Source organism: Rana temporaria, chromosome 8 (genome assembly GCF_905171775.1).
Source record: "Rana temporaria chromosome 8, aRanTem1.1, whole genome shotgun sequence".
In the NCBI taxonomy this organism is placed as follows: Eukaryota; Metazoa; Chordata; class Amphibia; order Anura; family Ranidae; genus Rana; species Rana temporaria.
This window is the reverse complement of record NC_053496.1, coordinates 71,089,209-71,106,353: the sequence shown is the minus strand read 5'-3', so window position 1 is coordinate 71,106,353 and position 17,145 is coordinate 71,089,209. Positions and strand designations below refer to the sequence as shown.

At 38.5% G+C, this 17,145-nt stretch overlaps 1 protein-coding gene across 2 annotated transcripts in view; it reads left to right on the top strand.

Moving 5' to 3' along the window:
* The window catches only part of ARID5B (AT-rich interaction domain 5B), a 368,024-nt gene that overhangs the window by 265,344 nt on the left and 85,535 nt on the right, over nt 1–17,145 (top strand). The window contains exon 1 of one of the 2 annotated variants that reach the window (XM_040361998.1): nt 12,348–12,587. The exons of the other annotated variant lie outside the window; for it this stretch is intronic. Coding sequence (XP_040217932.1) covers nt 12,584–12,587 — 4 coding nt within the window. The 5' untranslated portion in view covers nt 12,348–12,583. Of the gene's footprint in view, nt 1–12,347; nt 12,588–17,145 lie in introns of those variants that run through there. 2 annotated transcript variants of the gene reach the window in all.

Sequence of the window (17,145 nt, the reverse complement as noted above, 5' to 3'; positions counted from 1 at the left end):
AAGAAAAAAATGCTAATTTTTTTAACCTGCAAACATTTTTACAACTATTATTATTTTTCTTCTTTTCTTTAAAGGTGAACGTATCTTTTTAAATGGACAGTCTGTTCACACCCACCGGTACAAAGAGCAGAGCAGGCTCTGTCAGTGTCCAATCTGCATAAACTGAGCAGACACAGACCTGTCAACCTGGCTGCTCTGCTCGGATCATCATGGAATCAGTGGACAGATCCCTGCTGATCATAATGGTGTCCATCTTGTGTGAAAAGGACCTAAGGGATTCTTCCTGAATGTTCTGTCTACCAACATATTGCAGATTTGCATTATACTGAATTGAAGCGTTTCTGCTAATAAGTAACTTAATGACAATTTTCTCATTTTGTAAACAACATGAAAGTAAGTCATAAAGATGATTCATTGACATAATCAAATTCCCAGCTGAGAGTTTTTTTCAGAAAAATATCACATTAATGTGCGTTTTTATAAAATAAACATAATTCAGGGTCAATTCATGGGAAGTAAATGTGAAAAACATAACTGCTTAATAATGCTATGTTTTGCGCTATTTACTAAAGTAAAATATTATGACAGTGGGAGTTAATGGTTTAAATATATGAGTGTATCCTAGCACACACAGGACCTCATATTCCTGTATACGGAGGAGCTGAAGCACTCAAGTGCCTGTGTGGTCTACTTGTTATAGACTGACAGATCAGACATTCACAATTAAATTTTAGTGCTTTTATACACAGGCTTTTGTTTACCCTTCGATACAAGACAATAGGAGTGCAAAAGCAACTCTACGCAGTGCAATGTAGCTCTCCAAGTAACTTCTCCGACAACCAGTAGTACAAACTTATCAAGCAACTGAAAGCCAAACCATCTCAGAAGCCCATTGCTTTTTAAACCTTATGTCCTCAGACCAATATTAAAAATGTTTTTTGCTTTTAAAATACTTTTTTGAGACTGTGGTTAGCAGTGTCAATTTTTCAAAGTTTGACATAATACTCATCCCTTTACAGCATCTGGGGACATTATTTATTAAATCGGTTTTAAACCCAAAATCAAACATTTACTATGCTGCATCTTCTCAAATCTTAGATGTGATGGCTACATTCATTTCCTTTAGGCTTGCTTCTATTTTCACCTGGTGATCCTGCCAGTAAGTCTGTTTTTTCAACTTCTTTTAACAGATCAAGATGCCCAGACAAAGTATCAATTGGGGGGATGAGAAAAAACATTTACCACTGTACATCAGACACCCCCGTTCCCCAGACTGACAATTCTGCTTTCCAAAGGTGTCTCCATTTCTCCTTCATCCAGAGTAGGGCCAGTCTAATATAACGGCATACTCCTGCGCATGAGTGAACTGGCTCCCTAGTTTCTGTATTGCTTGGTTATACAGTGGATAATTCTTATGATGCCTTGCTGCTCTCTAGGACTGGGGTCGCCCTGACCGTGCTGTAAGAATATAAGAGAAGAGAGGGCGCACTGGCCTAGTGTATTATCCAACATGAATTTATTAAAAGAATTGTAATAAAACCATAGGGATATCTACCATATTTATCGGGGTATTGCGCGTTCCGGTGTATAGCGCGCACCCCTAAAGTGGACCGGCATTCCTGTAAAAAAAAAAAGATTTTAGTACTTACAGTTTTGGTGTCTTGCGCGGTGTCCATCGGCGGCCTCGTTGGGTCCGGCGTCCGTCTGTGGCTGGTGTCATCCTCGTCGTATAGTCGGGCAGGCTCGGCTTCTCTTGCGGTCACGTCCTGTGCGTCCTGTACGTTCAGGACGTGACTGCGAGAGGAGCCGAGCCTGCCCGACTATACACGAGTGTACTGCGCTCGGTATATGCCGCCGCAGTAGTTCAAAACTCGGCGCGGGTATCGGCGTATATCGCGCACCCACGATTTTGCCCTGAATTTCAGGGCAAAAAAGTGCGCGGTATACGCCGATAAATACGGTACTTACAAACATGACTGTCAAAACTCGCTCCATGCCATATGGGTGGCTAATCTCTCACGTAATATTTGGACTGCCAAACCAAGGGAGAGGGGCCTGAGTAGGACCCTGCTGATTGATATATTTCGAAGGACCAACCTTCTTCTTCAGAGCCTTGTACCAATAGTATTGCACAAATCATTGTCTTGAGTCACCATATTGTGTCTTATCTCATTTGTTAATTTTTCCCAAAGTTTGAAATGAAACGTAATGTAAAAATTGAAAAGGTTACAGATAAAAGAAAAAAATAAACATTGCAACTTCAAGGAACATTTCTTCTCTATCTTTACTTCAAATATCATAGATTACACTTGGGGTAGGGCACTAAAAATTATTGGCAGATTCTGATTGGTTGCTATAAACCAGTGTTTCTCAATTCCAGTCCTCAGGCCCCCCCAACAGGTCAGGTTTTCAGGATTTCCCTCAGATGAAAAGGCTGTGGTGATTACTAAGGCAGTGAAACTGATCAAATCACCTGTTCAAAATAATGGAAATCCTGAAAACCTGACCTGTTGGGGGGGCCTGAGGACTGGAATTGAGAAACACTGCTATAAACAGTGCATACACTTTGAAAATTGAGGCCTAAAATACAGAAAATGTTGTTAGCTTTTAGAAATCCAAGGGGAGCTTATAAAAAGTAATCGCTTCAAATAAGACAACATTTATCCAGTTTGATTTCTTTTTAGACACCAAATTATAGATTTGTATAGTGTGATGCTTGCTGTTTCTTGCCATTCATTTTCTATCCTGCAAGAAAATGACAGCTACAGTCTGCCTGATTGGTATGGATAATGTCTGCATTGTATTACATTTTTTTACATCAGACCCTGTTTATTAAATTGTTACTTTCTCCTTTGTATTGCATATCTTTTTGTTGTAAATTGCTATGTAATAATAGTATGATCTGCTTTGACCATATAAAAAATAAACAGTGCATTTTCAGGAAAATCGCCACTGTTTCTGAGAAATGGACTTGGACAATTTGAAAGAGTTTTCAAAAGTAGGAGCTATTTGTAGCCCCTCTTATTTGGTAGCATATTTGTAGCTGAAAGTGATGAGGTTGTGCACAAATGTACATAGGATCATTCAGGGTCTTGTTCATCTTTTCTAGAGCATGAAGCCTGGTATGCATTTGTTTTCATTGAACATAGTGGGCTGAATGAAGAGCTCCCCACTTTGCTATTGTGTTCTCACAGGGGTACTCCCCTGCCAGAACACATCAGTCAGCGCTCGCAGCCATTGGCTGTGAGTGCTAATCAGATGCAGATTGGCTGCTGTTTTTTCAGCATGCTTGTTCGACAGAAGCTGGTCGAAAGTCAGCTGGTGACTGCTGAACTGACCGTTTTCTGACAATTTTCAGCCCATGTGTACTTGGCATAAACGATAGAACCCGATTGGTTGTTAGATACAAGTTCTCTGCTCCCACCCCTGAACTATTCCTAATAAAACAAATACAGGTACATTAGACATAACCACACTTTCTCAGAATATCCCTAGTTTGGCACTGATAGATCAGGAATGTTAGTACAAACTTAATACAAGTTTATAAATGATAATTATAAATACAGTATTTAAATGTATGTGTGTTGAGTTTAAAATAATGTATTTTGCTGCCCAACCCCTCCCACTAGACATTTGCTTTATTGTAAAAATAGCAGTTTTATGGTGAAAATAAGAAAACTAAGTAATATAATTCATATGTTTAGTTTTATAGATCAAAGCAGCTTTGGGAAGTCAGCTTTAAAGACTAATCAAGTGCTTACTTCAATTGTATAATCATGCAACATTGCACCAATCAGAAATCATTCAACTGTATTACTGTTCACTGAGTATGAAAGCAAAAGCAGCTTTAAGCCAAACTTAGTGGGAAGCTTATATGTTTACAAGGTCACTCCCTCTGATTCAGCTCTACAAAACCATGCACATTGTAGAATAGGTTCTAAATTATATGAAGATACCTGGTTAATCTCATGCTCATTGTTTGTAGAGCAGCCATTGTCTACTGTGTCTCCTTTTCATGGGCAGTCTAATGTTTGTCCCTGGAAATACCCCTGGCTTTCTATTTTGATGCATATTTTTAACATGCTTTAGGTTGAGTATAACTTTCTTAAATTGTGGATTTTTATGATATGGTGCTCATTCCACACTAATGCATTTTCAATATTTTTCATCATAAACCTATATCTATATCATGTCTATCAACATATTTATAAAAAAAAAATCTGAGGAATGTAAAGCCTTCTTTTGTCCTGCTAATTACCCAATAATGAGATGATGCTTCCTTTATTTTCTCAAGGGTATTGGAAAAAACAATAATAATTAGGTTGCTATGGTAAATGCTTTTTTGTGTGTTTGTGTGCCTTTTTTAATGTCATTTGGTGTATGATACAAGTGGAATATTTTCTCTGTTATCGGTAATGTTTTAGAAAATTGCAAATTGTCTTTCATACGGAAACCTTGATTTACCCCTCTGTGAGCTTACAGTGAAATTGATTTCCTCTGTTTGTCCAGTTCCAGCTGTAACGTTGCACCCTAGAAGTGACCACAAGCATCTTTGAGTAATTACACCAATATAAACACTAGGATGTTTGTATCCTGGTAGTGACTTCTTGGATATTGTACAATGCAGACACTGACAATACTCATGCAACAAATGACTGCAAACAAATAGAGGTCACGAAAGGATTTTTTCCCACAATAACTGATTCCTCCAAAGTGCTCCCTGACCTCTGTGTAATCACAGAACTTGAATTGTTTGGCATTGGTCCCTAATTAGATTTGCATTAGAGAGCAAAGGTTGCTGAGAAAATTGGGTCAGAGAGCAGAATGATTACAACAATCATAATATCAGCTGAAAAGGGATGCATAATGTAACATTCCTCTATTAATATATTAACCTTAGACTAAAAAGCTGGTCTTATTGTTGGTGATTAGTTTTGTAAGAAGCATAAATTGTTTTAAGTCATTGAATTACTATTTTCATCATTGTGTAATATACCCATCTATATACTAATGGTTATACTAAAGAGAAGAATTTCTATATGTATTTTTCAAGATCCTAATGTTTCAGTTTAATCATCATTGTGTATATTTAGCTATGGAGGAGCAGGTGGATACAGTTTGTTCAGGCAATGTAATCATAGGAAAATGCCAAGCGCATCTATCTGCAACACTGAATGAAAGCTAGGTCATTTATTGTTATGAACAGATTATTTCTGACAGTTTCTATATAATCTGAACCAATTCTGTTAAAGAACAATTCCCTCCAGGTCTACTATATAAATTGTGAGGATTTTAGCAATCTTTGTTGTAGTTCCTCACATGCTTCTATTCTGTAGACACTGAGGTGGCCCTTTCTAGTGCAGTTGCTAAAATTGTTTAAGCATCCTTGATATCCCATACAGAGTCTAAAACTAGGCGAAAACCTTCCACTGGAATATCGGTTTGTATAAATGTTAGGTTTATATCTGGTTTACTAAAACTGGAATTTAAAAATAACACACATTTCAGTAACGTTGTATAAATTCCAGTGGTTTGTAGTATACATGCCCACCAATAGGATTTGAACATTTAGCTGCAGAGAGTGGGCAGATTCAAGAATGTTGTTTTTCTTCGATTGCTGTCAATGATTGTAGTCAATTTGTAGTCTTTGTACTAATAAACAAGCCAGCGTGCAAAAAGTTGAACTATAAACTTAAACCAATAGTCATGAAAGACACAATCCTCCATCTTTTGTTAAAATACTGCTCATATATTGAGTTGTTCCTATACCTTCAGACACTGGGATTATCCAGTATATAGCTTGATATGTGCTACTAGTTCTACCACAGACACTACACACACTGCTAGGGTTTGGCTGCTTTCTAGTGAACTAGGTTATCAGAAAACAGTTATCATTTAATCCAAGTATAATTTATTCATATATCTTCAAATACTCACTGGGACTGTATTTTGTGTAGTAGTTTTAGGTGCTGTTTTGATTTTAGCACCTTATAGACAGCTCAGCCCCAGCTCCTCCATGATTGTTACTTACAGAGGTGGCAATAATTTATTATATCCTTGTGTGACCAGTCATTTATGATCAGGGATATGCAATTAGCGGACCTCCAGCTGTTGTAAAACTACAAGACCCATCATGCCTCTGGGTGTCATGATTGTGGCTGTCAGTCTTGCTATGCCTCATGGGTCTGGCCCGCGAGCCAAATGTGGCCCCCATGTTGATTTTATACGGCCCCCCTGGGGATTTGGATATATATATTGTTTGTGGCCCCCAGGGCCACAAAAGATATATACCGTATTTATCGGCACTGCCTTGGAGGGGACAGGACGAGCGCCGTTGGATTACATGAAGAGAATCTCCTGTTTACTCAGCAGAGTCTGTATTGGAAGTTCCGTCTCCTGGGATGCCATTGGACGACTGTCCTGTCTATCATAGGAGGCTGGACTTTGTATTAAAGAGTAAACAAGATATTCTCCTGTTTGTAATCTGTCTGCACTCGTCCTGCTTCCATCCGAGGCTGCAGATGGGCATTGATCAGGCTGCACTGATGGCAATGGTAAGGCTGCATTTATGGCACATGTGAGGCTGCATTGATTGCAGTGGTAAAGCTGCATTCATGGCACATGTAAGGCTGCATTTATGCCACATGTGAGGCTGCATTGGTTGCAATGGTGAGGCTGCATTCATGGCAATGGTGAGGCTGCATTCATGGAAATGGTAAGCCTGTGCGTGTTATATGCCAATAAATATGGTATAACCAAATAACAGGCACAAGCTCATCCTTAGTCCTGAGCAGCGCTCTGGGATTCCTTGGGGCCACAAAAGAAATATATACAGTATAGCCAAATAACACGCCCAAGCCCATCTCTTCACCACACAGGCACAAAGGTAAGAGAATTCTTGTTGGGCAGTGTATTAGAGCTCGGACGAACACACTTAGACCAAATTTTAATGGTTCAAAGAATGTCTGGCAAAATAGTCGGCCCTTGCACATGTTCACTTCATCAAATCTGGCCCTCTTTGAAAAAAGTTTGGACACCTCTGCCATACATGGTTGAATTCCGAAATAACTTTTCTTTCAAAAATCTGAAATTTTGTGATCCAATAGTGTCACCATTGATTTCGAAATTCGACCAACCAAGCCTTCAATTTCTCCTCATGTTGCTACAGAAAATAATTTTCGTGGCCGGGAATCTTCTTTTCTTTCTGGAAATTCTATTTTTTCTTGCGCTCATGGGCATTTCTTTTTCGATTTATATTTCTAACATGATTCTCCCATCATTGATTAGAAAATGATTACTTTTTTTCAAAATATTTCCAACATGTGATCACTCACATTCGATAGGCAGACGAAAATCAGCCATTGATGTGGGCCACTAATCGTGCAAAATTTGAGCGACAATTCTTGGATACATTTTTCGAAAGAAAATTCTTTCTGAATTTGACTCATGTTCTAAGGCGCCTCTTTGGCCATGTGACTGTAATTTTCAATTTCCATTGGCCTCAGCTGAAAATAGCCACTTTATAAAAAAAATATTAAAGTATACTTGTCCTGGTGTGTTAGCTTTGTGAAGTTAACCTCGAGTACCATCCTTTTTAAAATTAAGCTGCCATTATCAAGTAATCGTTGGCATGAAATCCAGTTCTGCCCATTATTTTGAATAGAGTCTAATGTCAAAATGTCTTCACAATCTGCAATATTTTTTGTGCCCCTAGGAAACATTACCTCTGGCTTTCAGCTAATTTGACAGTTCTCAAGTCAAGGGGAATCTCCTCAACAAGAACACAGAGAGAGCTGTCCTAAACCTTCCCAAAGAAAATGAAAAAAAATAGCCTTTAAATAGGGCTTTAAATCTCCAGTTTTATTGTAGAGGACTATAAAGAAGCTGCATGGAGACTGAACTCCACAGCACTAAGTTTTTTTCTTTTGTAGGCATTAGTCTAGCCATTGGCAGACTTGGCAAAATCAGGTTACTTTATCTTATTAGTGAACTGCTGAGTCCCCAGCACTATTTTCCTCATGACTAACTTTAAACAGTGGTGATGTACACAAATAAAACATGTTTCCTTGATTTTTATCTATAAAGAGTTTGATTGGAAACATTTTAGAAGAATTTCTTCATTTTTTCTTATCTTGAATACTCACAAAATAGTGTTCCGCACATTACTGGGTACACATCATCAGGGTTGGTACTTTAAAGAAAGTAATTTTTAACCTTTTAAAAGGCAAGCATTAAAGGCTAAAGTAACTTTTTCATGCAGAATTTCATTTTTCGCAATAAATAGAAGCGTTTTCTAATGACTTTTCTGGCCTGGCTATTCCAGTGTGTTTTTTTCTCACTTACCTGGTTTATTAAAGGTTTTGAAATCTTGTCTAATTGGATTTTTTAAATAGTTTTTAAGATTCCATCACTTCCTGTAGATTATCTTTCAGCATTCAATTTCTGTAAGTCATCTCCCAGTAGCAGTCACATCTTTGTTGCATTACAGAAGAGGGTGTGGTAGGGCGTGTTCACCACTCTGGACGACACTTCCTTCAATACTATACCAACTTCCACCCACTTTCTGTACAATCTGATTGTACAATTTCCTTTTTATCTACCATCAGCTATGTAGTGCAAGGGCCTGTCTAATTTGACACAAATTGAATGGATTGTTCAGGTGGGTCTTCCAGTTCCATAGTTGGGGTAAATATAAAGGAAATTGCACATTCAGATTGCATAGTGTTTGGCCAGCTTTATACAAGTACATAGGAGGGAGTGGATGGGTACACTCAGCTTTCAGGCACCGTTAACATCTTCAAATAGCAGGATGTTTTTTTTGAGGGGGTGGATGTTTTGGAGCTCTTCCACTTCTCACACATAGGGCAGCCTTGAATGGTCTGCCCTATGTTCAACAATTACCCCATAGAAGCTCCAGAACATTTTTTTTATAGCGGAGCCTGATGCATTTTTTATCATTACCACACTTTTTGGTGCATTTGCAGCGTGTTTCTGAAACGCATGGTTGTGTGCATTTTCTGTGCGGTGTGCCATGCGTTTAGAAACATGTTGATGTGAATTGAGCCTCATTGTTGTGAAAAAAACACCAATTTCACTTTTACACCCCATTCACACCTAGAGCGGCCCCAGAGAGTTTAATATGCAGATTTGGCAAACAGCAGCTGTGGCAGCCTACATCGACAAGCCAGGAAAATGCACACGTGGAGGGATGCTGTGCAAACCTAGTTGATGAGTGAAGGGTGTGCGCTAACGAGGTCAGCTGGTAAACTGCTTCTTCTCTATATACCAGGAAGTGATTAAGCTGTCTAAGAAATACAGCAAGGGATGAGGTGAGGCCTTGTTCTAAAAATCAAAGAAAGCTTTTATATTATTGCAACAGAGGTACATTAATGGTATATTGGTGCATAGGGGAGCTGAAGTTTAGAAGAAAAAAAAAGGTGAACTTTGCCTTTAAAATGTTCCAGCTTATACCTTGGTCAACCAGAAAAGTATTCTGCATCTCCCTTTGATACTGCATCAATGTGTTAATAAGGGCTTTACCCTACTCTAAGTCCCACCTACCTGTGGCACCCCAAAGCAAGCCTGGAGTAAAAAAAACTTTGGACATGTTGTTATTGTTTGTGAGATTGCTGTGAATATTCCAACTCCATTTTCTCTGTGAGGCAGTTAGACAGTAATCAAAGCAAAAGGTCTGACCTTTCTCTGTACTGACTAAAACTATAAAAGGTATTGCCTGGAGTTGGACTTTAAACTCTATCCAAACCAAAGAACAAAACATGTAATATATTGTGACATTCCTGTCCTCATTTGTGGTGTCTTCATTAGTTTTAATTTTGCAGGCTCCCCCCCCCTTTATTTTAACCTGATGATCCTAGTAATAAAACACTTCCTGGCCTTGGATGATAACATGTGTATTGTATGTATGGAGGAGCTATGTCGCTCTAGGATCGAAAGTGTTTCGTCTACACTTTTGTTCCCCATAGTATAGGGTATATAGTCTGTAGTCCTAGCAAACTTCCTGACAACATTGCAGAGTCAATTTTAAATCGGAGAATAGTTTTGGTGAAAAGAAAACAACTTCCAGTGTACATACATTTCAAAGTCCAACATGCATTTGCATATACCACATCAAACATTTGCCTACCAAAGTACAGTTTGTTTCTCTCGTATATCAACCTTGTCTAAGCTTCTTGGCAATCAAATGGTGCAACCAGCATTACATGCACTAAACATAATAATTTTGTGGGACATTGAAGAATTGTTGAGATAAGTTCCTTAGGACTTATTTCTGGTGTATCAAGCCAAGGGGCCCAAAGCTTTTTGAACTTGCCCGAGTTCTGCTCCATTATGAGGGTATTTCCCATATGTGTTATCCAAGAGGTAATTGCAGGTGGAATAGATGATTTCCATCCCGTAAAGATAACCTTTCTGGCCTGGAACAAGGCCCAAGAGAAGGCAATCCTAACCATCTTTTCCGGAATCGCCTCCAAGATACCCAACACGCAGCAGATTGGGTACAGAAGTCTGAAACACCCTATTGAGTGTTGAGAGAACCCCACTCCAATAATGATGTAGATTTGGGCAACGCCAGAGGAGATGTATGAGATCTCCCAGATCCAGTTTGCACCTACCACACAAGGGGTCTGCCAGTTTACCCATCCTATGAAGCTTTACTGTGGTATAGTGTACTCTAAGCACAATATATAACTGAGACACGTTTTGAGATATATTTAAAGAGCAATTAGGAAATACACTGAACTGCTTCCTCCCACTGTTCCCCCGTTAGGGGTTACAAAACCCTTTTAATGGTATAATTAAAATGTATTTTACCCCAACATATCTTAATTCTTCCCTTTTTGGTTTGCTTATTACACTGTTGGAAGCGTTTTGTTAAAGTAATTCAGAGCTGTCCTTTGCACACTTCTTGCATTCTCTCATTTTTTTATGTTGGACTACAGAGTGAATAGCCTTTATGTTGCCCAGACCTGAGGTGATTGGGAATTTTGGCAAAAGATATTGAGTAGAAATTGCACTGTATTTGCAGACTGGTTAAAATGTAAAGCCTAGTACGCACAGGCCCGAATGTTGGGCGTAATCGGCCGGTTCAAAAGAAACCGTCAAACATTAGATGCGTGTGTATGGCAGCTGGTCCAACAGAAGCCGGCCTTTCGTCTGGCTTCTGTCGAAGGCTTATGACCAAAAATGGTCTGCCGACCGGCTCCCGGTCGGTGCTCTCAGCCAATGGCTGAAAGCGTGGACCAGAGTGTTCTGGCTGGAGGGGGCCTTCCCTCTGTCAGAACACAATAGCACAGCAGGGGAGATTGCTGTACTAATATTGGATTGTTAGTACAGCGGCTCCAACAAAAAACTAGTAGTGTGCTAGGCTTTAGTCTAGAAAAATGCTGTGGGTTTTCGGACCACCACAAGATATAGGAGCCAAGTTAATTTCTGGCAAATCAACAGGTATTCTGTATTTGCAGGGTCTATAAAGGGTTTAAACATGGGGAAATGTGCAAGTATTGTAAAGATGTACTGCATATGTGATTTTTTTCTTTTTTTTTTCTTTTTTTTTATACTGCCTTGACATATTCCGCAAATAAGAGGTCATTGTTCGAATTTTAATGACCTATAAGCTGTTTTATTTACCACTTTGGTTAGATGGGGCTGTTCATGTATGTGCTGGAAAGTGCTGTGTTTTTATTCTGTATTATTACTTTAGACTGAAATGTTTGTGTACTTTAGAATAGAAGCAGTATGGACATCTTTTCTATGATCTTTAACCTTAGCCGTTTGCAGAGACAAAAAAAAAGGTAAAATGTAAACCAAATGATTCATGACACTCAGTTTCTATTAAAATACAATTTTTAATATACTGATGCGGACAGGCATTCTGGGTTTTCCCTTTGCTTTAGAACAAGTATGTGTTGCTTTTTGTTTTTTCAATTTAAAAAAGTAATTTCTTAAAAAAAGAACAAAAAATAAAAGCTAAGATACCATGTATTGAAAGGTGTTCAGAGATGAGGACAAACACGTTTGGCAAGTGTTTACCTCTGAAGCCTATTAGAACTATTTTCTCTGCTGCACTTGATGTCTAGGCTGAGAAGCAGCTTTTGATTAAACACAGGTTTCATAAAACTAGTTAATCGTTTTCTACTTATTTTCCACCTCAGGTTTTCTTTTATCTTATTTTTTTTTGTTACGCTGACTGTTCACTGTGTCAGGCACTGGAGACTTCTAAGAGGTCAAAGCCAACAACGTAGTAAACAGAAGAAATGAAAAAAAAAAAGTAATTAAAGCGAAACGTCATAACCTACATTTAAAAGGTGGTGTAGTGCAGCCCCAACAGGCAGCCAGCTAAAGTCATCCCACTCCTAAGCCACTAATGTAATCTGTGTTTATACGAGTAATGTACTGTAGCTAAGGGGGAGGGGAGTTGTAAGCTCACAGCAGCTACTCAAAGTGTTCATTTTGTGTTAAGCTCACATCCCCACCAAGTCGAGACTTCAGGGATTTAATGGCCAGTCAAATGCAGTGTAGCATTCATGAGAACTGATATAAATGAGACAGATGCTATTCGCCTGGAATGGGTAAATGCTCCTTTATCTTTTTTTTCCACTCTGAATTTGCATGTTTTATGTCTGATAGTAACAGGATTGTATACTGGGGACAAACTTTATAGGCTTTATAAGCTGGGTGTTTTTTTGTTTTGTTTTTATTTAATTGTTGCGGCTTGTGTTTTCATACAAGATGCTTGGACACTGTAACCTCCTTGTACAATTTAGCCTGACGTTGTTAATTCATACACAGGGACGATAAAGCATCTCTGTGAATGCAGAGCTTTTTTTTTTAAGTGAGTGCCAAATTGCACAGTATTTGCAGACTGATTAAAATGTAAATGTAACATGTCAAGAGCTGTGCCAGTTCTCTGTGTGACAAATTTAAAGTGAAAAACAATTAGGGAAGACGATAGATCTCATGCAGATTCAGTTGTGACAGCTTTTCTCTTATTTTTGGTGCTGGTGGGGGCAGAGTAAAGGTTTGAATAACATCTACCAAGAGAATATTGTAATCCTTTAAATCAATATGTCATACCGTCACTAGCTTATGATTGATTTGTCATTCAGATTCCAGCTTGTCAGGGTGACTTGTATTAATGCTTACCATGTAATGTGATTTCAGAGAGGGCTGATAGGCAATAATCATATTTTTCTTTCTGGGGGAAGGATCTAGAGACACATGCTACTGTTTGGAGTGCTAATGATCCATTTTGTATATCTGTTGGGGGTGTGTTTGTATGTGTGTGTACATATATTATATATGTGTATGTATGTGTGTGTGTGTGTGTGTGTGTGTATGTATGTGTGTGTATGTATATATATATATATATATATATATATATATATATATATATATATATATATATAATATTATGTATATAATTATTTATTTATTTTTTAACATGACTGTTTTACTGATTTGAGTCACTTGTCTCATCACATGTAAATGTGCTCCATAGACGATCACTTTTTCCATGCTGCAATTAAATGAGGGGGAAGTCTTAGGCGCACACGATACCTTGAAGTGTCTAATCTCAAAATCTCCAATACTATTGGCTCAGATATTTTGGGTTGGCAACTTCTATGAATGCACCAGTGATCCTAACAACCAACTAGGAGGCACAATTCAAAGTTATGTTTACTGTAAACTGATATGTTATATTACTTGCATTATTCATGTGTTCCAATCGCTATAATTTACCTATGGTAGAATAAAATTAGGAGATGCAATAACTTACATGCTCATGACGCTGTCTTGTAGTGTTTGATTTAATAATCACATTAGCTGGTCCATACACACATTCATCTTTTTTCATTTAGATTAGCATGAATGGATGAAACAGTGTGTGGTTATTGTATTCTGGCACCAGTTGATGTCAAAATACCCAAACAGTGACTGCATCTGATTGGATGCAGGTGCTGTTTGGCCAAGACATTGACTGTCTCCTTCCCTTTTCTAATGGAGGGATGTTAGGCACGAGAGGGTCCCGACAGGACCGCTGATGATTCAAATTTTGACAGTTCATCAGGAAACAACCAAAATTCACATCTTTGCACCGTAGACTGTTATCTACTGTACCTATTTGATTGTTATCCATACCTCCAGCAATATCATCTTCTTTCCTGTGATTGGTATCCATAGTTTTTCTAAATGGTATCCACAGTTGCTATGGGTTACCCGCATCCCATCTATACCCTTTTCTTTTGGAATTGCTTTATTAATTATTGCATGGTATTTATTTATTTTTTACTTTTTATTAAATTAATGCTTTGCATGGGTAGTTGTGCTGTCATTCCCCTCTATATCTGTCAATAACATAAAAGCATGTGAAGAAGTAAACACTCTTATTTTTCCCTGTAATACGTTGCTTTTTTTCTTAATCGGTTGCTTGGTATACAAGGAAAGAAGTGAAGCAGTAATTTCAAGGGAAGTCATTTTCTGCTTAGATTGTTATCAGCACGTCATAATAACATGAAACATCCCATATGATTCTTCAATATTCCTGAACATGGTCTCCAGTCTAAGCAATTATAAGTAATAATTGGAAATACATGTATAAGTATATAGTAAATAAACAAGAGCTGCTGAAATTGCTGCCTGTGTTGTTTAGTATTTAGTTACTGTCCCGGTGGTATTTAGGCATAGTTGAAGCAATTTACATATAATTAATGCTTTTTATTCTAGAGCATGTCACAATTAGCTGCCAATCATCTATATGCTGTGCAAGCAAGGCCAGCAATGTTTTTGGCTTGTTCATTGGTCACTAATAAAGTATCTTGTAGAAGTTATCACAGTCCTTTTTTGTAAAATGTATCTTAAAAGTAAAAAAAAAAAAAAAAGTAGAATTGCAATCTAGTTGAGAAAGACAACAGCATTTGTCAGGTCAAGTACATATCTTGCAAGAATGTTTAGTAAACTCCATGGCAAACTCTAACCTGTTCTTACTACCCAGAGACTGACACATGCATTTAGTCCCACATAGTGGGAGGGTCCTCCTGCTGTAGTATGTTTGGTCCTAGTGTTGTAATAAGGCAAAAACTGCTGAGGAAAGCAGTGAGCTCATCAGCAGTAAACTGTGATCCATGTGAAAACATTCTTAGCTGCCATGGGGGAAACAAAGTTGAAATGTTTCTAGTTTATGCAAAGACAGCTATTTGTAGACTGAAGTAGAAGGCTCATTTTAATAGTATTAGGTCCCATTCACACCTGTGATTATCTGCTTAAAGCTTGTAGCTCTAAAACGCTGAACAAGCCAAATCCCATTAATTTAAATGGCCCCTGTTCACATATGAGCATTGTGTCGCCTGAAGTAAAACGCCTGTTGTTCAAAATAGTTAATGAGCTTTTTTTGGCAGATTACAAGCGTTTTTGGCCCCATAGACGCCAGACTTAAGCGTTTTTATGAGCGTTCTGTCACTTCTTTTCTGCTCAAACAGCGGCTCTCCACTGCTTATTTTCTCTCCCTCATCTCCTCCTAGTGCTTTCTATTGGCTAAACAAAAACACCTGAAGCTGCAAAAAAATGCTTAAAATACACTTCTAAAACGTTTTTAAAAATCTTGTAAAAAATCCAAAAATCTTAAAAAAAATTCCAGTAAATTGATACGCTCAGGTGTAAATGGAGCCTTAACCACTTCCATACCGTGCCTCTCCTTCATGTAAAAATATTTTTTTGCAAGAAAATTACTCAGAACCCTCAAACATTATAAATTGTTTTTTTAGCAGACACCCTAGGCAATAAAGTGGCGGTCATTTGCGCAATAATTTTTTAAACGCCTTTTTTTGGTTTCATGAATTAAAAAAAATAACAGTAACGTTAGCCCATTTTTTTTGTATAATGTGAAAGATGATGTTACACCGAGTAAATAGACACCTAACATGTCACGCTTTAAAATTGCGCACACTCATGGAATGGTGCCAAACTTTGGTACTTAAAAATCTCCATAGGCAACGCTTTAATTTTTTTACGGATTACCAGTTTAGTTTACAGAGGAGGTCTAGTGCTAAAATTATTGCTCTCGCTCTAACGCAAGTGACGATACCTCCCACGTGTGGTTTAAACAGCGTTTACATATGTGGGCGGGACTTGCATTCGCTTCTGAGCGCTAACTACTGGGGACATGGGCGTTTTTAATTAAAAATGTTCTAATATATATTTTATTTTTTATTTAACTTTTTTTTTTACCATTTTTTTTTACATTTTTTTGTGAATAAGACATCATTCAGATATCCCCCACTGAAGTCCAGGACGTCATATGACGTCCTACGGTACGGAAGTGGTTAAAGAAGAAAGGTAAAGAGCAAGTTCAGTCATTCCTCAGATTTGTTGCCTCACTTATCTGTTATGCAGCCATGTCCTGGATTCAGAGTCACACCTGCTCAGCAGATCTAGAATGTCTCTTCTGTGATCCGCTAATCAGGTGCAGCAGCCCAGGTCCCACACTGCCATCTTGGTCCTTCTCTTTCATTGGAAGCCAGCTGCCTCGGGGGTTCAGACAAGTAGCCTCTGATGATTGCAGCTCCGCCCACCAGCCTATGTAATGCTGCGTGCACACGATCTGAATATCGGGCAGTTCAGCAGGAACCAGTCAACATTCAGACTCTGTACACACCTGCCTGTCCGACCAAAGCTTTTCTCACAACAGCTTCTATCAAACGGGCATGCTGGAATGCCAGCAACCGATCAGCGCTGGAAGCCAATGGCTGCGAGTGCTGACCAGTGTTTCTTAGCGGGGGGCAGTCCCCTTGTCAGCACAGCACAGCGGGGGGAGATTGCCATACTAACATTTCATAGTTAGTAAGGTGACCTCTCCTTTTTTTTTTTTTTTTTCATTCAGCTCGCTGGGTTGAACAAAAAAAAAATTGAACAACAAAAAATTTAACATGTACTGGGCTTAAGTCCTTACTACTGCATTCTCCTGGGATATGTGACATGTCATACTAAAAAGCAAAGCTAAAACAGTAATGCCCCCTGTTATGTCACTCCAGCTAGCTTATGCTGCTTCCAGGTGCTGCTTGGATGCAAGGCTCATCAGGCGCAGGATGTACACTTGGATGTAGGCTCATCAGGCGCAGTCCTAAGACTACA